Source organism: Protopterus annectens, chromosome 2.part2 (assembly GCF_019279795.1).
Source record: "Protopterus annectens isolate FY-2018-M chromosome 2.part2, PAN1.0, whole genome shotgun sequence".
Taxonomy (NCBI): Eukaryota; Metazoa; Chordata; order Ceratodontiformes; family Protopteridae; genus Protopterus; species Protopterus annectens.
The window spans coordinates 485,470,830-485,496,303 of record NC_056730.1 but is presented as its reverse complement, the minus strand read 5'-3'; the positions used below and the strand labels follow the sequence as shown (position 1 = coordinate 485,496,303).

At 40.6% G+C, this 25,474-nt stretch overlaps 1 protein-coding gene across 3 annotated transcripts in view; it reads right to left on the bottom strand.

Annotated features, from left to right (window-relative positions):
• The window catches only part of F2R (coagulation factor II thrombin receptor), a 446,991-nt gene that overhangs the window by 184,197 nt on the left and 237,320 nt on the right, over positions 1-25,474 (bottom strand). Inside the window, exon 2 of one of the 3 annotated variants that reach the window (XM_044063967.1) lies at positions 16,457-20,469. The exons of the other annotated variants lie outside the window; for them this stretch is intronic. Coding sequence (XP_043919902.1) covers positions 19,265-20,469 — 1,205 coding nt within the window. The 3' untranslated portion in view covers positions 16,457-19,264. Of the gene's footprint in view, positions 1-16,456; positions 20,470-25,474 lie in introns of those variants that run through there. 3 annotated transcript variants of the gene reach the window in all.

The window sequence follows — 25,474 nt, the reverse complement described above, 5'->3', positions numbered from 1 at the left end:
TCAGGAACCTCATTCAGCCTTCCTGAAGACATTGGAGGATATGAATGTCTCACCAAACACCATCATATTGGTAGACTTCAACTACCCTAACATAGACTGGGTGCATTATTCTAGCCCTAACACCCTAGCGCAAAGGATCCTGGAATTCATAAATTCAAATGCAATGGAACAGCTAGTCACCCCTCTCACAAGGGGAGCTAATATACTAAACCTGATCATCACAAACATGGGGACAAAGTGCTCCACACAGGAAGTATACCCCTCACTAGTGAGATCTGACCACAAACTAATCACCCTGGATATACATATCCCACCTCCACCCCCAACACAAAAGACTACAGTGAAAATCTTCTCAAAAGCTGACTTTACACTTCTTAAGACAGAGATGGTATCCTTTAAGCCCACTAGGCCAGTGGAAACCACATCCCACAATGCTGAATCCTTCACAAATGCTTTCTACGGACATCTCCAAGAATGCATGGATCATGCAATCCCAAATAGAACCAAGACCCTCTCCACCAAGGGCAGGCGTCCTGTCTGGTGGACCCCAGCCATAAACAAATTGTATAACAAAAGAAGGAAGCTACTGCACGACAGAGCAAAATCCCATAAAGAGAAGGCATCTCTGATCAGCACTAGTAGAAAGCTACTTTCTCTCATAAAAACATCCAAGGCCAACTTTGAGAGAAAAATCGCTATGGACACTAAAGATAACCACAAGGACTTCTTCTGCTATGTTAGAAACCTGGGCGGAAACCCTCAGATATGCTCAGAGTTAGTTTACAATGACAAAAAATACACTGAACCCACAGATATTGCCAACATTCTGGCAGACAGGTTCAGTGCAAATTTCTCCCCTCCCTCACCCCCAAAAGAAGAAATACTTATCCCAGCTGAATGTAACCTCCCTGTCATCTCAGATGTCCAGGTGAGAACGCCCTCAGCAAAGCTAAAAATACAGCATCAATGGGACCTGACGGTATCCCGGGTTGCGTGCTATGCAAACTCCAAGAGGAGCTAAACCTGCACATAAAAATGCTATTTAACCTTAGCCTTACTACAGGATATGTACCTGAACACTGGCGTACAGCAACAGTGGTCCCACTCCACAAAGGAGGCACCGCTACAGACCCTGGTAACTACCGCCCCATAAGCTTAACCAGCCTGGTCTGCAAAGCTATGGAAAGAATCATTATGGAACTCATAAACAGAGACATTGGGGACCTACAGACACTTGATCCCAACCAGTTCAGCTTTGTAAAGGGCAGATCCTGCCTTTTGAACCTGGTTGACTTTTTCGAAACAGTCACTGGAGCCATTGACGAGGGCAAAGCAGTCCATACAACCTACCTGGACTTGGCTAAAGCTTTCGACCCAATACCCCACTCAGGCATCATAGACAAGCTCAACAGCTTAAATGTAAATCCATATGTCACAAGATGGGTTGCAAACTGGCTAAAGGATAGAACCCATAAAGTCAAAATCGCTGGAGCCATGTCAGACTCAAAGCCAGTCACAAGTGGTGTCCCACAGGGCTCTGTCCTGGGACCCCTCTTGTTCGGCATTTATTTCTCAGATGTGAAAGCAAACATGGGAGGGTTGTGGCTGACAAAGTTCGCAGATGACTGCAAACTTGGTGCCATAGTCGATACACCAGCTGACACATACATCCTACAGAAAGGCCTCACTGAAACGGACAACTGGTGCCGGAGTCATGGCCTTAAACTAAATGCCAGAAAATGTATAGTCATCCCCTTTGGGAAAAACAAAGTACCCACAAATTATTACATAGACAGTAACCCACTGAGTACGGAAAAAGTAATCAGAGACCTGGGGACCCAAGTTGATAGTGACCTCTCATTTGACACCCATGTTGCCAAAATGGTTAGAAAGACTTTCTACCTTGCCCACCTTATCATGAAGGGATTCACATCCAGATGAAAGGAGGTCACTGTACCCCTATACTCCTCCCTTATCAGGCCCATGACTGAGCACAATGACCCATTTGGTATGTACCTCACCCGGCACTTGCAACAGCTGGAGAGACCCCAAAAGTACCTCACCAAGAGGATCAAGGGTCTCCAACATATATCATATGCTGCCAGACTAAAGAAACTCCAGCTCTATTCAGTAGCATACCGCCTACTCAGAGGTGATCTGTGCCTGACGTACAAGGCCATGTCCAATCAGGAATTGATGGACATGCTCCACCTCAAAAAATCCAAATCCATCAGAACCACGAGAGCTAAAGATTTAAACCTCAGCACAAATATGAATAGGATATACTGGAGGGACAGATTCATAACTCAGAGGCTTCCCATACTCTGGAACAAAATCCCAGTTCATGTTAGGCAGAGCCCCTCACTGACTCTCTTCAAGAGAAATCTTGACAAGTGGATGGGAGATCGTAGGTTTACCCCGGGGGTCATCTCTGTGTCACTACTAGACAGAGGCACAGTAAACTAATTCTATTATGTAAGGGGGCCTTCACTGTGTCACTACTATACAGAGGCACAGTATTCTAAATCTATTCTGTACACTTTTGTACCATTACATGGGGTGGCGAAAGCCACATCACTATGGCTAGGCTTATAAATGCCCCAGGGCAGATAGCCTAGTACTAAACTATGAAACTATGAAACTATGAGTGGACAAAAGTGTGAATGCACCATGGATAAGAATCCCTGAACTGCATTCACCAGAAAAAATTGTTGAAAATCACTTCAAGTTTTTTGCAAGGGGGCAAGCCCCCCTCACCAAATTTACATATACCAGCACCATGGTCACACCAATTAGAAAAAAAGGGGAAATTCCTCCAAAAAGGGAAACACTTTTGGCACAACTCGCCAACAATGATTTAGATGAGAAGAACTTCAGGTAATTGAAGCTTGCATGTTCAATCTTCACCTACTAGTAAGTTACCCTCCTTCATACCTCACAACATCTTACAACAAGAAACCTGGACCAAGGCTCAAAAATAGGGACAGCTTTTAAACACTGCTCTTGAAAACTTAAAAAGTTGCTAGAATAACGGGATTTGTGTCAGTATGCATTTTCTGAAAGATATGAAGTCTGAAACTCAAATGTATGTCATTATTTGGTGACTTCAACCCTTTAACAATCACTTGCTTATACCATAAGGTCTGTCACTCTGTCACATTCAGTTGATCCAACAACCTCCACCTACCAGCCAGCTGGGATTACAGTAGCGTGGCACCACGCATGCCTCAGTGATTTGATAAAAAAGCACAAATTTTATGAGGACCAGACCAAAAATATGAGGCAAAAATCTGGATATTTGGCAAAAATCTGGACAGTTAAGTGTTATGCACGGAATTACCAGGTTTCAAACACGTGCTCTTCCTGCATTGTTTGCCAATGAACTGTGTTTTGTTGAGACATACAATTTTCGTACACAAAAAAGTTAATAACACCATGAGCAATTCACAAGCAGGAATAGTTTATGGCAGACTAAACAATCAAAATGTACACCCACTACAAAACAGACACCTGAAATCGGCAATATTCTTTCTTTCTTAAAGTGATAGAAGCATCAAGTCAGTAAAAGCTGCAGCCTGCCCACTTCTTGCAAAAAGGGGCTACTGCTCTGTATCACTAAAACATTGTCAAGATAAAATAACTAGGAATGGCTACAGAACAGGCACGTACAAGCAAAAAAAGGCACTGGAAAATTAAGGAAGAAACAACTGGCAAAATTTATTACTTCATGTTGATTTAAGTTCAAGTCTAAAATAAAACATTTACTCACTACATTTTGCCAACATTTACAGACTTCCATAATTTATGCTGTTGTGTAAAATTGCAAGTAAAACAGACTGCTCTATATACTTTGAAATTATTCATTAAAAAGTGCGTTTTGACAATAATTACTACTAAAGCAAATAAATATGTTACATAGCATACTTTGTTACGTACATACAAATAAATACATGTTACATGGCATACTTTATTAACATAGATACAAAGTTTTATTTATCAGGGAAATTAGTGTGGTTACCGTTAAAAAATAGAACTGAGCAAGAAAATCAGAAATTAAAATAATCTTTGGAAAAATAACTTCACAGCATTGCACTCAATTTTTGATTCACTGTGTACTGACTTTTTCAATAAAAGCATGCAAACAGGACATAAAACGGATCCATACATTAAAGAATTCAGCCACATACAAACAAATGGTAGCAACTAACTTCTTATTAAAACAATGGAAAGGCTATTGGTGGTTAACAAAGCTACTGGTTTGCTACTGTAGCTTGAAGAGCAAAACTCAAGTGGCTACAGCTGTAACCTAGCAACTGCAAGAACTACTTAGTCATATTACTAGTTATGCACGATACATCTGCTCCATCGTGTAATATATCTAATGCTGCAAAAGTATTTGTCTTACATAAGGTCAGCATAATAACAGTAATAACAGTACGTCTTGTAGAAGGAATAATCACTTAACAGCACTCTACCACCAGGTATTAGGACCACTTCAGCAACATATTTTTCTCTCCTTAATTGGTCAGGCTCACTTTTGTTAGCATCAGCTACATGTCCATAAACAGGTAAACTTCTCCAGTTCTTCCGTAACAAAAAATAAAGGTGGCTCACAGAAAGGTGCCTACAGGAAAGAACAGAACAACCTACCTGTACAAGCATCAGCAATATGCATATTGGCCTAGCCAGACATGGAAACTTAAGACTCCTCCTATATGAAACAGACATGGAAACTTGAGACTCCTCCCATATGAAACAGCAACTATCAGTTTCCTTTTTGGACTGGAAGCTGAGAAAGCACCAACTGCAAGAACACAGTTGCGAAAATCTGCTGTTTAGTACCATACTCTTCAGCCTAATGTCACAGAAGTAGTACTGCAAAACGCTGCACAAAACGGTGCCATAAGGAAAAGGGCACTGGAGCTTCACCTCAGACTAATATGGACAAGAGGAGGAGGAAAAAGGAACAAAATGGTGTCTTAAGGAAAGGGGCACTGGAGCATCACCTCAGACTAATATGGACAAGAGGAGGAGGAAAAAGTAACAAACTGACCTGAAGGATGATCAGAAACAACAGCATTATGATCAGGACTTAGAATAGGAATTCACTGCCAAAATCAGCAGCAAGTAATGTGAGTAGCCTGGGGTTTTTACTGGTGTGACAAGGCTTTTACCCACAGCTGGAGAAATAAAAACAGGATTCCTGACATGCTCAGTATTACAGGGAAAAGGAAGGATTAAGGTAGCCTGGCAATGTTTTAGTTGTCAGGCTAAGTACTGACAGTCTAGTACCTGGTAAGAGAGAGGACAGATTGGCCTTTATGTTCCTTGCCTGACCCTGAGGAGGAGGACTAAGGTCTGTAAGTCAACTAACTCCCAGTAACTCTTTTTGCAAAGAGTCTGGAGAAGGAGAATGGTATGCTAACTCATAAGAAAGCCGCTTGCAGGAGGGAAGACAGCTTTGAAATCAGAAGACTCAATATGGTGGAGGTTGGAGATGAAACTAGTACTGCAGGCTGACCTGTCAGCACATATGCAGGATTAATCGTGTCAGCTTGAACTTGAGCTGCCTGAACAACTATAAGCTACATTTGTATCAGATGGACCTGCATCAGGTGAACCCTCATCTGCTGTGCAAAATAAGTTGGTGAGACCCAACAATAAACCCTAGGGAGACTACTGGATCTGTGCCAGACAACCCTGCAAAGGTACGGTAAAGTACCTGAAACACAACATCTCCAAGTTACAAGTAATCCACCCTCCTTTCCAACATAAATTGTGGGGTTTAAAAAGAGATCAAACCCTGCAGCACAAAACTGCTATCCTAGAGAGAAGCTACTATAGATTCTGAGGTGTGCTGTACCTGTGGTGCTGAGAAAAATATATGCAACTAGTACAGCAAACAAGTGTCTGTAACTGATGCATGGAAAATAGACAATGGAAAAGCTGAAATGGGTCAAAGACAGGGCCCAGCCCTATGTTTGGGAGGAACTTTGACTGTATACCCAACCATTGACCGTAAACTGGACTAACTCATCTAATACATTCTTATGCTACTGATGGCTTCGGCAAAGTCTAAATATGCAAAGTGCACAGTCAGGGCTTTAAAGGCAGCTGTCACTGTTTCAAAGAATGCAACCAGACAGCATAGTCAAGATCTACCTGTTACAGCCTGACATTGTTCCATGTCTAAGGGGCAAGTCATCTGTGTCTTTAGCATATTTATTAGCAATTCACCAATTTAACCAAGAATGTGGAGGCTTACAGTTCTATAATTGTCTCAGTTACCACTCTCCTCGTGTGCACGCATAATGAAAACTTGGTGCTAGAAATCAGAAGCATACCCAGTTGTCAGAAATTGAACATAATATGCAATGGTTTTGTTAGGTTAGCTTAACATTACAGAAACTGTCTAGGATATCACATACACAATTAGTGCACTTTACTTCACTTGTTGCTGTTAAAATAATATGAGATACAGACTTTATCCAGAGTAGGATTACAACTGCATTACTGAGATTCCCGATACTGTCACTGAACATGTTTGACAACATTTATTTACCTTTGCTTATATTTTGCATATTCTGCAGATGACAAATAATATGCTTTTTTCAGTATTCATACCCAAGTTAAAGACCTTGCTACTTTAGCTTAGGTTTGCTTTTTTTTGTCAGCTTGTCACTGACCTCCGGTGATCCATCCTTCCTCAGGACCCATACTTAGTAGGGAACAATATTCCAGTGTGACCCTTCAAAAGGTAAGTTCACCCTCTCCAAGAAGGATAAACTTTAATTCTGCTGGGGCTAAGGTCACCCCAGGGGCCAGCACAAGAACAAGACTGAGTGCAGGCTGGTCCTGATATACTATGGCTGTCTGTGTTTCTTACCCTTTTTATCACCAACATGAATGCAGTCCAGGGGGGGACATGTATGTCAGTTACATGCATACACAAATAAAAATATTTCAAGCACAGGCAATAATGCCCTTCTAGCCTAATATACCAAAACATGCACCTCCATAAAATGTGTCCAGCTTGTTTTTAAAAATATCTAAACAAGTGCTGCTTTAATATAATCTGGCAGTTTATTCCAGGCATCAGCTATTGTCTCTGAGATCCAAACAGGACATCTGTCATTCTTATATAATTTCCCACACAAGTTGTCTGATGATTCATTACAACTCTTTGATAACCCCAAACATTTCCAGAGGTAGTTATCTCAAAATAGACCAAACAACTGAATAAAGTATCCACTTAAATATCTATCTCAGACAGTGTACAACTGAAATATTTTACTCTTTCATAACTTAAACTTTCACATCCATAAAAATACTTAACATACTTCCATTGTATTCTTTCCAGTGTACTCTGTCAGCTGGCTATCCCTTAGGAATACTGCCCCTTATCACCCAAAAGAGATATTTATTGTGCTCAAAGCATCACTATCCCCCAAAGGTATCTGACCTGATTACTGGCTAAGCACACCTTCATGCATCCCTTTGTTTTTTCAGGCAGCAAATCACTCACTGGTTGACAGAACTATATGACACCTTGCCCCTACTCCAACAGGACAGATGCAGGCTTGATCTAATTAATCCAATGGCTAAGTTTCTTTCTTTTTTTTTTGGAGAACTATTGAGTTTGGATTTGTTATCAGAGTTTAAACCGTATTTAAAAGCTGTGTAGCACTTCTTCGGCCTAGCACATAATTCAGTGTTTTAAAAATTCCATAGAAGAGGTAAGAGATTCCCAGTTTATTTATGCCTTAACAGTATGATGTTTGAATGTATGATGCTGCAGTAAAGTTACCATTAGAAGTGTCTAAGGTTAATATGTTAACTTTTTATTTCTGCTTCTTAAACTAAACATTACAATGACTTAAAGACCAAAAGTCTTTGTTAATATCAGCAAAAATTAAAATGATATCAAAGACCCCTATGTAAGCTTTATACTGTTTGTTCTAAATTATTTTGATTTGCAAATTCAAATAAAAACTGTGAGCATTCATTTGTTGTACACCATTTGCCTAATTTAAATTTCCCACAGGTGCATTATTATCTTAGTTTTAAGTCTAGCAATAGAAGACTGGCATGGAAGTTTTCAAGTTGCTTTATCTGCACTGATGGTGTTACAAAGTAACACTCATGTTATATCACAATCTGGATTATGCACTTTTTAGGATTCCAGTTCCATTTTGCTTTCTTTAAGACTATTGCTGAACTAACTTCTGTTGAGACAATGCTACCCACTCCACTTGACCACTAGCAAAATGAGCGGAAACTGGAAATTTGCAGGATAGCATTTATATCTATGAACTAAATTTCTTTCAATGTACACATTTCAATAATCTCCAAACCGAGGAATGTCTCAGGTTTTCCCAAATTATTGTTCACACTTGTCGAATTTAACAGCGCTACTTTTACCTCTGATCTTTTCTTCATAAGTTTTGCTATGTTCTCTTCAATTTGAGTTTGATAAAGACTGAAAAAGACCCCTGGGGATGAAGGAGTTCCTCTGCAATACATGCATTTCCTGACAACAGAAATGCAGCCCTCATCAGCTTCAAAGATTTCATCTTAGTTGCACATTTTATGCCAGGCCAACAAGCAATGGATACTTGTTAATAATCGCAAACTGAAGGTCTGGACCTTAAATCTAAAATTCATGAACCATCACAGATGAAGGAAGCATTGCTTTTCAAAATAAAAGTCCTGTCAAGTCAGATCAAGTCTTGTTATTTCACATGCAACTACCTTCCTCTTAGCCTCACAAAAAGGAAAACAAGTGCTGCTTTCTCCCTTTATCTACAACTGTTAAAACAAAAGGATAATATATAAAATAGGGAATCCAATAAAATGGGGGGCAAAACAAAAAACAGTAATAATAATAGTTGAATAAAACAGATTTACACATACAGCAATCTGTTGCAGCTAAATGATGAAAAAATGGGCAAAGTAGCTACATTTCAAACTTTCACACAAAAGAAAAAAAAAGTTCTGAAAGCAAATATCCTGTAAGCTTAATGTGCATACTACAGATACCCTTGCAGTGTATGAGCTTATACAAATTGTGGGTGACAGAAATTCCAATTGCCATTATGGCAGACAGACTGATGCTAAAAGGATGAGGAAGGACATGTAGGAAGGTGGCCTACCTGGAAGAAAAAACATTTACTTCTCTTGCATCCAACCTTTTGCTTCTTTTCTTTATGCATTACATTTTACACTCTTGGTAAAGAAACAATTACTCCCACCATCTTCGACTGCATAGCTTCATAAAGCTTTGGTCCTAAACAAATCGAGTGTGGCCAATGGAGAAGATTTGCATGTAGAAGGAATGACTGAAGCCAAGGGACACTCCAGGTAACTGGCATAAAGAAAAGACATATGAAACTAAAAATACTTACCGGTTTAGTTGTAAAGAACTGGAAGAAAAGTTGCAAGGACTACTTTACTTTTGTGTGTGAATAAAATGGATGATGCTGAGAAGGCATCCCACACAGACAAAACAGGAAAAAAATCTTAAAATGATCTTAGTACCTGGTGGAGAAGTCCTGTAAATAACTAACCCTACTGCAAGAATGACCAAAACAGTATCACAACATTGGCTCTAATAATCTCTAGACCATGACTAGGGTTGAACCATTTCTTTATAGGTACCATCATTTTGAACTGCAACATCCACACTACTATTTAAACAATACCACACCCTTCCATGTAGCTGGATAATTTAATTCTGTACAATGTGTACAGAAGCACATTAAGTCACAAACACTAAGAAAAGTGAACACTAAATGAAAATTATGTAATTACTATATTGTTAGATCTGAAAGAGTATATCTATCCTCATCAACCAAAAGAAATACCACTGCAGGCCCATAGAAGAGTCGACTTTTGTAAAAGAATGTACAAGTCCCATGGTGGTACATGACCTATTATAGGACATACAAGGAAACTATCTGCAAGAAAAATCTTGCAAACTTTCAAGGAAGCCACTAACAGTAGTACACTGGAACGTTCATGATGATTTGAAATTACTGCTAGATGCACCTTAATAGGATCGCAGTTTAATCCAGTGAAAAAAGACCTGTCACAGGTAGTGCCAGCACCAGAGCAGTGAAAGGATCTAAATTTTTGTAAATAGTCCATACAAAGAGAAATATGTCCATTTAATAATGTATATTTTTATAGTTCTAGAACTTTGGGAAGAAGTGACAATCTGTACTACCCTGACAGGAAATGAAGGATACCTGGCCAATTCTGGAAATGAAGTATCCATGTGGTTAGCTGAAGAAAGTGAAGGTCTGGGTGAGGTTTGCTATAAAGGTGAGTCAGGGAGGGTCTTAAATGCATCAGATGTGAATTCTCCAACAGATGAGAGCAAAGCAGAGGGAACCAAATTTACCAAGCCCAATATACATCTATAAGAATGGCCCTGGAATTGTTCAGTCTAGTATTTTGAAGGAAATTCATATGTGGAATGGAGGAAAGAATGTAGAGAGAAGTCCTGGTCCTGGTGGGTACTTCTGGATGACAGCATCCAAACCTTTCCCAGGACAATGACAAAGAAAATGAAGTTGCTGCATATGGCACTGGTCAGGGATACAAATACATCACAGCAAGTCTCCCCCCAGCAAAGAAAAATCTTTCATGCGACTAACAGGCTATGGGACCAGTCAAGATGCAAATAGGGATTGAGCCTGTCCACTATAGAACAGGCTTCACAAGGTTGGAGCGGACTATCAAAAGCAGAATGTGCAGATAGCCCACTCCCATATCCTCATCCCTTCTCAACAACTGTGGTCGGGTGATTTCCTCCTTGCTTAAGTATAAATAACACTGGGTATCTGCCTAAATTCCAGTCGTTGGTCTATGTGAGTATAAAATCCTTAGTTCTAATTGACACTAGGGTACAAAATAAAACCTAGAATATACTCACTGGTTCTGTTAGAAAAATGTCTTGTTCTGGCCGTGACCAGGCTCCCTAGCTTCTGGATTTTGCCCCAGCCATGCTAGGGCTTTTCTATCTTGGGATGCCTCACTGGGTGTCCTTCCAGGCGATTCTCTATCTGTGCTGCATCTTGTGGATATAGCTGTAATAAAATGAAATTCAACTGATAATCACGGTGTGAGACCAAAATACAGACAAGAACTCAGTCCTTGTTTAAATTGTTTTATCAATGCATTTCTGCATTAGACTATGACTCCACGTAACTCTACCTATCCCAGACATTGGGAAGAAAAAGTCAACTAATGCCCTGTTTCATCATTCACAGGTATGTTCTAATTTTAAACGACTCACCTTTTTTGCTACTGACAGGGATTTTGTGACACCCTTAACTAGAGATTTAGATGTGGTTTTGTGTTATAAAGCATTATGCTGGCAACTGAGACTTAATGTCTTTCTCTTGCTTGGTATTAACAATAATGTTTCTATTTCTAGTTTATTAAAAATTAGAGCTGCCAAAGTTTAATATTTATGGGCATTATTATCATTATTTATATTTTTATGGGGCTATTCAACTCAACTAGTTCCGAAAAATGCGAATCCCAAGAAGGAAAGACATCCCTGATCAGTATCAGTAAGAAACTAAGGTTCCTCATAAAATCATCCAAGGCTAACTTTGAAAGAAAAATAGCCATGGATTCAAAAGATAACCACAAAGCCTTCTTTAGCTATGTTTAGAATATATTTGGCAACTCGCAGATATGCACTGAACTAGTGCAAAATAGCATAAAATATGCTTAACCTACTGATATTACCAACATCCTGGCAGACAGATTCAGTACAAACTTCACCCCCTCTCACCCCCCAAAACGGCCCACAACACTACTGGAAAAGTGTAATGTCACAAAAATCACAGATGCACAGGTGAAAATAGCCCTTTCAAAAGCCAAAAACACAGCGTCAATGGGGCCAGATGGTGTCCCAGGCTGCGTCTTGCACGAACTACAGAACAAACTAACCCCCCACCCCCCGCTTAAACACGCTGTTCAGCCTCAGCCTCTCCACAGGGTACGTGCCCATAGAATGGCGCACAGCAATGGTTATTCCACTCCACAAAGGAGGGGCCACAACTGACCCTGGTAACTATCGTCCCATGAGTCTGACTAGCCTGGTCTGGAGCGCATCATCGTGGAACTCATTAACAAAGACATTGGGAACCTCCAAACACTTGACCCGATCCAGTTCAGCTTTGGTAAGGGCAGATCATGCCTACTAAACCTGTTTGACTTCTTCGAGACAGTCACCAAGGCCATAGACGAGGGAAGGGTGGTTCACACAGCCTACCTTGACCTCGCCAAGGCTTTCGACACCATTCCCCACTCGGGTATTACAGAAAAACTCACCGGCCTGAACATAAACCCTACATCATGAGATGGGTTGCTAACTGGCTTACAGACAGAACTCACACGGTAAGAACAGCGGGCTCCAGGTCCGACTCTAAACCAGTCACAAGTGGTGTCCCGCAAGGCTCGGTCCTGGGACCCCTACTGTTCGGCATCTACTTCTCAGAAGTACAGGCAAACACAGGAGGACTATGGCTAACCAAGTTCGCCGATGACTGCAAACTAGGAGCCATAACTGACTCTCCGGCTGACAAAGACATCCTCCTAAAGGGCCTTACTGAGACGGACACCTGGTGTCAAAGTCATGGCCTCAAGCTAAATGCTAAAAAAAATGTATAGTCATCCCATTCGGAAAAACAAAACACCCACAAATTACCACATAGGTGGCAGCCCCCTTAATACAGAAGAGGTAATAAGAGATCTGGGGACCCAGGAAGACAGTGATCTCTCCTTTGACAATCATATTGCCAAAGTAGTTAGGAAATCCTATGTGGCCCATCTAATTACTAAAGGGTTCACATCTAGAAATAAAGAGGTTATAGTGCCCCTCTACTCGTCACTCATCAGATCCATCATAGAGTACAATGCCCCATTTGGAATGTACCTCACAAGACACTTCCAACAGCTGGAGAGACCACAAAAGTACCTCACCAAGAGGATTACTGGCCTCAAACATATGTCCTATGCAGCCCAACTGAAAAAACTCCGGCTGTACTCAGTGGCATATCGCTTACTCAGAGGTGATCTCTGCCTGACTTACAAAGCCATGTCCAACTCAGAATTGATGGACATGCTCCACCTAAAGAAATCCAAGTCACTGCGAGCCATGCGCTCTAGTGAGCTAAACCTCACCACAATAATAAATAGAACATGCTGGAGGGATAGATTCCTGTCACAGAGACTCCCCATGCTTTGGAACAAAATTCCAAACTACATTAGGCAGAGCCCCTCACTAACATTCTACAAGAGAAACATTGACGAGTGGATGGGTAACAGAAAATACATCCCTGGGATCACTTCACTGGCTCTGCTTGACAGAGGATCAGTTAATTAATCAATGGGGTGGCAAAAGCCGACACACTCTGGCTAGGCTTATAAATGCCCTTGGGCAGATAGCCTAGTACCTGGCTATGAACCTATGAACTTTGCATTTTTACTTTAAGTTGGCCAGTTTTACATTCAAGTTTTATGCTTCATTATTACTGTGTCCGTTTAGAGTAGAGTTAGAGTCATGTTAGTTAATTGATTGTAATTACTGATTGCATTGTAATGCTCAGGTGTATATATGGTGCAGTGATTTTTGTTTGTGTCACTCTGAGGAAGTCTTATTACAACAGGAAAGCGCTCAGTCGTTTTTGAATAAAGGCTTTGTCCATGTTTTCCAGTGACTCTTATTTTATTTATTTATTTATTTTTTTAATTTAGTTTATTTAAGAGTTTATTTAAGAGAACCAGAATGTCATAGCAGAAGAACTTGGCAATAATTAGATGCTTCAGGCAGAAGAAGTAACAGACATTTTTACTGGACTTTGATAAATGTTGCCATCAACTTTTCATACTCTAATTCAGAGGCAGGTATGAAATAACAAATGGAGGAGGAGTTGAAAGATTTTATAGACAATGGCTTTGAAGAAACAGATATTTTCTAACACAGTCAGATAAAGTAGGTACATTATTCCAAATAATTTAACATGAGATTTCATGGACACCATCCTCACAAGCATTTTATACACCCCAAAGGTAGAATATGATAAAGATGGATTCTTCTGACCTGGTCGTGTTAGTAAAAAAAGATCTGGAGAGGAGTCTTTTAATATATAGATTTGATCTTGGTCACCTTTGCCACATTTCTGTCTTTTTTTTCCTTCTCCTGTCTTTATCCTTATCTTCAGCTTTCTTTCAAGGTTGGTCAGACAAAGGCACGGTAGTAGAGTATAACAGGAATCTACGACATTGCCCAAGGTGAAGAACTCATAACAAGTGGACATAAAGCTTGTTTTCAAACTAAATATTAACCATTTATATTTACTCACTCCAATTATAGAAAGAATAAAAAATTCCATAAATGTCACATTGAACCATAAAATGTTCTCCTAAGCAAAGACACAGTGTGTCTGACTTGGGATCGGATCTTGTGCCCTCAATTTTTTAAATGCCTTACTATCCATGTCTAACAGTCAACAAAAAGTACAACTTCAATAGTAAGGCACAGCAACAAAGTGAAACCTGTTAGTTGAGAAAAAAAAACAACGCACAAATTGGGATAATGATAAATAAAACCCTTGACAAAATAAGCAATAAATGGAACAGTATAACCTGGCAGTCAACATATTTTACAAAAAATGCCAATGAACATCACGCTAGAGTTTTAAAAACAAAACATTTTCTTTTTTTTTTTTTTACACAAAATACCAATCTGAAAAAAGGGAGTAGTCTGGGGCCATTTTTCTGATTGGATGCAAGGAAGCACTTATGCACTGTAAACAGATATGGAGAGGAGGCTGGATGTTAGGGCACTGTACACAAAAGGGTGGGGCTAGTAACTAAAAAAAGCCTGCAGCTTTAGTACTGTTGGTTAACTAGGACAGCATTCCTCATATCAGATCACTACTTTATTAAGAAGTTTAAACAGTATAAAGAAGGTTACAGAATAACATGATGCTACCTACAAATAAATATTTGAAGTCGGGTCAAAGTGTATAATGCTTAGTTTAATCACTAAAGAAATACTTAAGCTTAAAGCTGTTCCTTTCTACTCTGACTCATACTGTAAATGATAACAATGCTTCAGCTATGTACACGAAGCAATAAAAAGCATTCAATGACACTGATGGAGCAGAATAAGAACATGCTACTGACTGATAAGGTTCTCAGTAAATACACAACATGTACTACAATAAATCTTACATCAGGAAGCATTCCTGTGTCGCTGCATTCAGAAACTGTCATCTCTAACTCCATATGACATTCTTCAATTAAGCAAGTCTAACAAAAGGAGATTCACATACACATAGGTTCCTTCCACACACTGCCTAAACATTCAACAATTTCAACCACTGCAAATAACACTGTACTTTCTGTTAAAATGCAACAAATAACCTTGAGTAATTTGTGTTTCTGTTACTGAAGTCACTTTTAGTGAGAGCTTTGAAGTTAATATATTTTATTTACAATTAAATGATTGTTTCATATTCTCTTACAATAAAAACATTTAAATTTTAAAAAGTAATATTCAGGCAAGGATTCTGCTTCGACCTGCAATGCAGCTTACAAACATGAAAAAGGAAAAAAAATTAAAGGGAAGGACCTTGCATGCAAGTGACGTAACACAGAGAATTATGATCAGGTCTCTGATAATACCCAACTTATTATGCACTTGAAACATCTGGATGCCAAAAAATTCTCCTCGAGGGCTTTGCTCTTGAGAAGGGTCTTGGCATCCATGTCAGGTGCATATAGTAAGAGTTAATGACTGCTGAGACAAAATTTTTTGTAGTGCATGGAGCTTTACTTGCTCCATGTATTACCAGTTGAAGAAAAAAGTGCAGGAGCATGAAGTGTTTGATGGGCTTAAAAAAACGTGCAGACAAACAAGCAGCACACTAAAACAAAGTACCCCTGTGAAGAACAAATTGTTCTCAAAGATGTTTGATAATTTGTTCTTTCAAACTTTTTGTTAAAGTGTGGCAAAGTATTTAACAGCACTTTCAGCTGTTAATCCCTAGCACAAAGATCCAGTCTTAACAGCACACAAGGGTGTTTCATAAAAGCTTTTAAAGAACCTTTGTAATATCAGAAAGCTGCTTAACAAAAGTTGTCTTTTCCTTGTTTTTTTGAGTGTAACTGAAGCACTCCATGCACTACAAAATAATTACACATTATAATCATTTTTATTCAAAATTTATTCAGTTGGGTAAAAGGACTTGTCTCCACTCCCTTTCCAGCCATCACCTGGTCCATAATGGGTTGTTTATGAGTGATCATTCCACTCACTGGATACTGAAAAGTAAATACTGAAACCAGTCCTCCAAAAAACAGCATAAAAACAATATATATATATATATATATATATATATATATATATATATATATATATATTTTTTTTTTTTTGTCAGGAGGCAAGCCACTCTGCACTTTTCCACAAATTATGTATATACCAATTCCACTGTCCCATTACATTTATGAAATGGGGTAAATTTCAGAAAAGTGCTTCACCAGTACCCACACAATACAACATAATGCAGCACAACACAGTGATATTAAATTTTCACACTAAAACCACTCATCCACCAATGAGTCAACCATTTGTAACTACGCCCAAACACACAAACCACTTTCTGTTGTCTTCTTTTAATATACTAGATTAAGCATAAACACAGACTCACTATATATTTATGATACTTAACCTGTTTACAAATGTAAACAGATGAACTACAGAAGATACAAGCAAGGAAAATTTATTTTAAAAATGGTCCCAATGTGCAGGATGACCTGAAACAGGAAACTACCAGTCAACTGCACCACAAGAAAGGAACATATGTAATGCAGCATTTTCAACTTTTTGATTAGGAAGTCACTCAGGCTACAAGTCACTACACCAATGGACATACACCTGTTATAGGCTGCTATTCAAAGGGCAAGTTTACTGTCAATGGTTTTTACACCACAACTTGCATGGGCTTGACTGGCTCAGCCACTGAGGCTGCCACAACTTGCTTTTTAGACCATTTAAGAAAAATGTATGTAAAGAAGCATATACAAATCATGCAGCAGAGGATGTGGGGAATGAAAATGATACTAACCTAAGGATTTATGCAAAATAAAAGCAAAATAACTCTTAAAGAGAAGCAAACTCTGTTAGGCAGCCAGCATCAGACTGAACATGGAAATTAAGTTGACTCTATTAACAAACTGACATTGTTATAATAAAATTGAGTTAGCTCCTCCAAGTTAAAGGTTGCTCCTTTACAGGGGGAATCCCAAGAAGGAAACCACCACAATACAATCTCAGGGGCAAGTTTTTTCAGAGTGGCCAATCAAATTTAAAAGCACGTCTTTTGATAACAGGAAGACTCATGCTGACATGGGATTCATATGTCAACTCCACTCAGACTTTACATGGAGGTCAGGACTTAATCCAAGACCCTGAAGCTAAGAAGCAAACATACTAGGCACTGCACCAGCATGCCACTCAACCCCTGCCACTACCCTGCATCTTCCAGGGTACACTGAGTGAACTCAACAACTAGGCTGGGAGGACGTCACACTATCACTAGAGGCAATGACTGGCTAACAGGCTAACAGGGTAAATGGAACCCCAACAGCCAAAAACAGAAAACTGCATAAAATAGTCTTGGGTAGCATCACTACAGGCAGCATCAGCCAGTCTCTGTGCAATTAACTGGACATGTGACTGAAAGACAATTAGGGTCAAAGGTGTCTGTAGTAATCTCCCCAAAATGGGGGACAGGTTTACCATTCTGCTGACATGGCCTGAACAATGTGCATTTGGTTAGAATGATGAATCCCACGGGAATGACTGGGGTGACAGGAATGAAGAAGCAATAATTGCTCGCCTCTCCTTTTAGGGAGAGGGGAGGATAAGTGTTGGGTGTTACAATGATGTCCCAGGTTAATAAATCTTCAGAGAACATACAAGTAACAGAGGTGTTAAGCTCACAAGATTAAGGTGGGAGACTGCTTTACAGAGATGTATCATTTGCACCAACAAATAATATGTTCATGTTGAGCTTACAGCATGCAAAGCCCTTAGGAGCACTACATAACATAAATAAACCTGATTAAAAGCAAAGCCCATAACAAATGTCCAAAGTCTTTTGCATGACTGAGGGCTTTAGTCTGTCTCATAAAAAGGGGGATACTGCTTTGATGCAATCAGGGCTTTGAAGCCTAAAAATACCTAACAAGAAAATGGCACATTAAATAGCACTAAGATAAGGAAATGAGCCACATGATGAAATTTAGAAAGCCCTCCTTCCACACACTCACAGCAAAGAAGGATTACACTTCAAAAGCTTACATAATTCCTGCTATTACTTTGACAGTCTTCAGTTATTTCATCCTGGCTACTATTTTGACAGTCTTCAGTTAATCTCATTCTACTTCTTTCCCTCTATGCTGCATTCCAGTTTTTGATTTGCAAGATGGTACTATTAGAAAAGTACAGTCAGCAGCTCACAAGTAGGTTGGTATCTACTGTTCTAAACTAATGGTTGAAAAGCAAGTACTGTTAACTACAAAACATCATGGGTCTGAACTGATCAGACACATTGTAGATATCACTCGACAGCAGGGTTCATGTAATCTACTGCATCTTTCCAACATAAGGCACCAAGTTCATAGGTTCATAGGAGATTAAAAGGCTAACAACCCAGCAGCCTGTACAAGCCTGGCCAGATTTAACCAGTTTCCCAATTTTCAACAGCTACGTGAACAAAGTTCACACAGCCATGAGCCTAAGCTATTGTTTCTAATACCAACTGCCTATTGTTCATAAGGAACATGGTGCCACTCCAGAAGTAAATTCATGATTCCCCATCCATTAATTGAGGTTACACTTGAAGAGGGCAATGTTACCATATGGAACACTATTCCAGATTTTATTTAATAAGTAGTGGCACAGTAGCCCTGACAATATCACAGTTTTCTTTCCACAAACTATATTGGCAACATATTCTGTAATCCATATGTATGCACTAACTTTGCTGTACCACAGGCTATGATGGTTTTACCTACATCTGGAATGACGTACACTCAATTTCATCTCAGCATCTTACAGACAATTAAGTTTCACAAGATCTATATTAAAAATGTGCATCAAGATTTAAATCAAAAGAACAGCACACAAGTGCTGCATGGCATATAATATCAAGAATTAAAACACAATAGGCACAAGTTAAGCTAATAATTTCTTGTAGATACTGCTGCTGATCTTGGATGAAATGGTGCCTGCTCTACTATCCCTGCTGCTTGACTGGCTGTTGCTGCTACTACTGAAGGTCTCTCTACCTGTCACACAGCACACAAGTTTATAGAGGTCTTTCTGCCATTTGGAGGAGCCCCCATAATAAATGATGGGGTCAATGCTGCAATTGAGGCTACCAACGCAAAGTGAAAGGAGATACACAAAGTATGTTTCATTATTGTGTCCATTAGAAAACTGCAGATAATGTACTACTAACAACACATTTGTCGGTAAAAAACAAACTATGAAAACAAGTAACACTGCAAAAGCCAAAAAGATGGCCCGTGTCCTTCGATGCTTGCTAGCTGCATTTGTGGAGCAAAGGCAGCGAAGAATTCTAAAATAGCAGAATGTTGTTACTGCAAGTGGCACAAAAAAGAAAATTAAACTGAAACATGGGAAAAAATAGAGATAGTAATCTTGAGATTTAGACAGGTCTACGAAATCATGGCAGCTTGTTATATTTAGCCCAGGTACTTCTGCAGTCTGCTCTGTACAAAGAAGGGGAAGACAGCCAACAATGGCAACAAGCCAGGTGATGATGCAAACCAAGGAAGCTCGTCCAGTGCTACGCCAAGAGCGAGAGTGCACAGGATATACCACAGCTAAGAACCTATCCACACTTATACAGGTTATCAGCAAAACTGAGCAGTACATGTTGCAGTAAAATGCAGCTGTTACAATCCGGCACATTCCTGGTCCAAAATACCAATCATTACCAGAAACATGGTAAGAAATTTTAAAGGGAAGTAAGACTGTGAACAATACATCAGAAAGTGTCAAGTTAAGCATGTAGACTACAGCTGGCTTCTTTAACTTTCTTTTAGCCACAAACACAAGCATTGACAAAAAATTTAAAGGCAAGCTCATAGCAAACACAAACGAATACACAGAAGGGATAAAGAGTGACATCCACTTTGAAGCAAGGAACTGATGAATTTCATCTTCAATATATTTCTCTCCGGTTCTGTTATTTTTACAGTTATTCTTATGGCAAGCAACAGTTATAAATCCAGAGCGCTCTTCTCTTTCACTGCCAGTTTCTTCTTCGCCACCAAATGGAATAGGCTCATATTCTTCACGTGTGAGTATGGAAAATCCTCTTGGTGGCGGCTTCAAGCCATCTGTCTGGTTAACTGTTAAAAAAAAGTCAGAATGATACTTTAATGGAATGAATGATGGAAATAATCCCATCTGTGTCTAATCTCAGTTATCTCAACTTCACACCACTAGTATTTGTATAAATTCTAGATTACTATCAACTTCACTTAATTGAAAAATGCTAACACATACCAGTGGTGAATGGGCTGATCATCTCGCTGCCATAAAAGTGACCTGAGTTTGACAAGAACAGTGCTAAGGTATTTAACTGTTCTTCTCTACCAAAAGGAGTAAGAAGTCCCAAAGAGCGTCCCATGTACATATCCCATGGTGGAGACCAGGGACTTCAAAGAAGTGTAGCAGGCTCATATGGGGACTATATTGCTTGCATAAGTAAGCAATGACCCCACAAACAGCCCAATGCATGCTGAATCACAGAGGCAACCTGCAGAGACAGCCTGTGAACACTTTCATTTCCATCTATAAAAGCTGTAAGGGATCTCATTAGGGCACAGTATGGGCTGGCTCACTTCTTCTTCTTTCGGCTTTTCCCGGGTAGGGGTCACCACAGCGGATCATCTGTCCGCTCATGACTGGCAGTGGGGTTTTACAGTGTCGAGTTGCCAGCCCGGCACCCAACCTTCCACAGAAGGCACACACACGCACACACTCACACCTAGGGCCAATTTAGTGTGTCCAATCCACCTACTGCATGTCTTTGGGATGTGCGAGGAAACCAGAGCACCCGGAGGAAACCCACACAACCACAGGGAGGACATGCAGACTCTGCACAGAAGGCACCCCAGCAGAGAATCGAAGAACCTCTTGCTGTGAGGCAGCAACGCTAATCACTGTACCACCGTGGCCGCCTTTTCCTGAAAGCAAAATAAAACTGAACTCCCTTTCTAACTAACTGTTTTTTATTTCAGACTATAATTTCATTACAGTATCTTTATGCAGCTATTTCTAAGCCAGCATCATTACCTCTGAAATGTTTTAATTACCCTTCTGTCAGTGTTACTGTGGCATTCCCAAAGAATACCTCGCTCTAACAGTTCTTAGGTAAATATCCTCTACAGTTTTCCTGTTGTGCACTAAATAACTAAATAAATGAAAAAACAAACAAACACTAGGAAATGCCTGAAATACTTATGAAGAAAAGGAAAATACAGTTGTGTACCCTTACCATAAATGTAGATGTTCGAGTATATTCACTGTTGCAGTCCTGACTTGTGGGATTTCCTTCTGTGGAAGCTGTTGGCTGGCCCAACTACCAGAGTAAAAATCTCCCTTCTCCTAAGGCTGGCAGACAACCTACCCTGACGTCAGTACGCTTGGGTATAAAGGGAGCCAGCCGACACCATGACATCCAGTTTTTTCTTGCCCCTTAGAAGGTTGGAGCTCCCAGGATAAACCATAAGCAAGGGGCAAAGGTAGAAAAAGGTGTCTGTAAGGTAAACACCCAGGGGGGCATCTAGTTAGTGAAGACAATAGAAGACTACTACTGTAGGCAAAAGGGGGAAGGAGGGGGGAAAGAAGACTGCAACAGTGAATACACTCAAATATCTACATTTATGGTAAGTGTACACAACTGTACTATGTTCTTTGTGTTTCACTGTTGCAGTCCTGACTTGTGGGATGATTCCCAAAGCTGAGAAGAGGGTGGAAGATAGATTATAGAGAAAAGAGGATGTCCTGCAAGATGGCAGTGACAAATCCTGTTCTAGACTTGGAGAAGTCTGATAAGTGGTAGTGTTTGGTAAAGGTATGCACAGATGACCAGGTAGCAGCTTCCAAAATGTCTTTGATAGGTAATGCTTTCAGGAAGCCAGCATAGGTAGTGTGTCCCTAGTAGAGCAATTTGTTGCAGTTTCACAAAGCTTTCTGCCATGATGGCTGTAACAAAAGGAAATTCAGGAGAACCACTTAGAGACAGTCTGTTAGGAGACTGGTTTCCCTTCAGAGCCAATGGCAAAGGACACAGAGTTGGTCTGATTTTCTGAAATATTTAGTTCTGTCAAGATGGTAGCAAAGCTGTCTGTGCACATCCAATGAGTGAAGGAGTCTTTCCCCCAGGTTCTGAGGCTTGGGGAAGAAGATGGGCAAGTGCATGGATTGAGTCAAGAATGTGTCCATGACCACCTTGGGCATAAAAGGATGGATTACTCCTGAGTAGCACTGTCTGGGTGGACTATGAGAAATGGTTCCACTGCCATGAGAGCCTGCAGCTCAGAGACCCACCTAGCTGAGGTGATAGCCAGTAAAAGGTCAGTCTTCCAGGTTAAGAATTTTAACTCAGCAGAAGCTGCCAGTTCAAAGGGGTAGTAACAATTTTTCTGGAACAAAACTGAGGTCCCATGGAGGCATGGATTGTCCACTGTGAGCTCTGATGTGAACCACTTCCCTAAGGGGAAAAAGATAGGAGGAAGATAGGAGTGAGAGATGCACTTACCTAGCCAAACTGGAGGTAAAGCTCTCTCCAATCAAGACTGAACTTGACAGTCAAGGAGAAGGTAAACACTTCCATCACACCACATTCATTACATAGTCTCACTAAATCTACACCACCAAAATCCAGACATAGAAATACAAAAGCATTTGTGGATGCTCTCAATAACAATCTGCTCAAGCAACAGAGACCTCCAAAGTAGAAATGCAAGCAACCTCCACCCCCCAACACAACCCAAATGACACATAGCCCGCAGACTCAGTGTGTCACTCAACCACAGCCAATAAGGCAAAACAACGTACCCAACACACTAGTCATAGGCGACTCTATAGTCAGGCACATTAATGTCCCACTCACCAAGCTAAACAAGGGGAAGGTTACTGTCAGCTGCCTGTCGAGTGCCAGGATCCGCCACATAACCCACGCACTCAGGTCACTCCACAACAAGTACAAATATGACTCTGTCATTGTCCATGTTGGTGTGAAAGACCTGAGACATACCTCCCTGGACTACATGAAAAGAGACATGGAAGAGCTCTCCGATCTTGTAGCCCAGGCAAGTATAACCCTAGCCCTTAGTAGCATTCTGCCATCACCCAGAATGATGCCGCAGTACAAGGACAAAATGATTGACTTAAACAATTGACTAAGCTTCTGGTGCCATTCTAAAGGGATCCAGTATCTGTCTGCCTGGGATGACATGGTCGACAAACCACGATGCTTTGCCAGAGATGGCCTGCACCTGTAACCCCTGGGAGTCCAGATACTGGCTAAGGTTCTTGCCGTCCCTATAGTGCCTTTTTTAGGCAAAATTCAAAATGACAACTTCATTACCGTAACAGAAACAGACAAGCAAAAACTAAGGGTGATGCTACTCAATGACGGAAGTCTAAATCTCAAAATGCACTCACTCAAGGCACTCCTTAAAATAGAGAATATCGATATCTGTGCAGTGACTGAGACCTGGTTCAAGGCTCCAGAGAGCACCCCTGCACTACCAGGCTATAACTCATACCACACTTTTCAGCCATGTAACCTGGACCGGAACACCAAAGGCGGAAGTGTATCCATATTCATTAAGGAAATCCACACCTCCAGGCTAGTTGCTCAGCATAAGCGAACCCTCCCAAACCCAGGAACCCCACTCAGCCTTCCTGAGAACACTGGAAAATATGAAGGTCTCTCCAAACACCATTATATTGGGTGACTTCAACTACCCAAACATAGACTGGGAGCATTACTCTAGCTCCAACACCCTAGCCTAAAGGTTCCTAGAATTTATAAACTCAAATGCTATGGAACAACGTGTTACCACTCCCACAAGAGGGGAAAACATACTGGACCTGATCATCACCAACATGGGGACTCTATGCTCCAGACCAGAAGTGTATCCCTCACTGGTGAGATCAGACCATAAACTAATCTCACTGGATATTCACATCCCGACTCCACCCCCTGCCCTGAAAACCACAGTGAAAAACTTCTCTAAAGCAAATTTCACACTCCTCAAAACCGAGGTGGAATCCTTCAAAGCCCCGGGCCTGTGGAAAATCTGCCCAGACAGCCGAATCCTTTATAAACGCATTCTATGAACACCTTCAGGAATGCATGGATCATGCAATCCCAAATAAAACCAAGACCCAATCCTCCAAAGGCAGACTTCCTGTCTGGTGGACCCCAGCCATAAACAAACTATACAATAGAAGGAGGAAGCTACTACATGACAGAGCAAAATCCCAAAAAGGGAAGGCATCTCTGATCAGTATTAGCAAAAAACTACGGGCACTCATAAAATCGTCTAAGGCCAGCTTCGAGAGAAAAATTGCACAGGACACTAAGGATAATTACAAGGCTTTCTTTTAGTTATGTTAGGAACCTGGGTGGGAATTCCCAGATATGCTCAGAATTAGTCCAAAATGACAAAAAATACACCGAACCCACAGACATTGCCAACATCCTAGCTGACAGGTTCAGTGCAAACTTCTCCCCCCCCACCAAAAGGGCAAATATCTATCCCAGCAGAGTGCTGCCCCCCTGACATCTCAGATGCTCAGGTAAGAGCTGCCCTCTCCAAAGCAAAAAACACAGCATCAATGGGACCAGACGGTGTCCCGGGCTGTGTCCTACATGAACTCCAAGAAGAGCTAAACCCAAACATAAAACTACTGTTCAATCTCAGCCTTACTACAGGATATGTACCCAAAGAGTGGCGTACAGCAACAGTGGTCCCTCTCCACAAAGGTGGTGCCTCAACGGATCCTGGAAACTATCGCCCCATAAGCCTGACTAGCTTGGTCTGTAAAGCTATGGAAAGGATCATCATGGACCTCATAAACAAAGATATTGGGGACCTGCAGACACTGGATCCTACCCAGTTCGGCTTTGTTAAGGGCAGATCCTGCCTCTTAAACCTGGTTAATTTCTTTGAAACAGTCACCAAGGCCATTGACGAGGGGAAGGTGGTCCACACAGCCTACCTGGACCTCGCAAAAGCCTTCCATACAATACCCCACTCGGGCATTATAGATAAGCTCACCAGCTTAAATATAAACCCTTATGTCACTAGATGGGTTGCAAACTGGCTCAAGGAC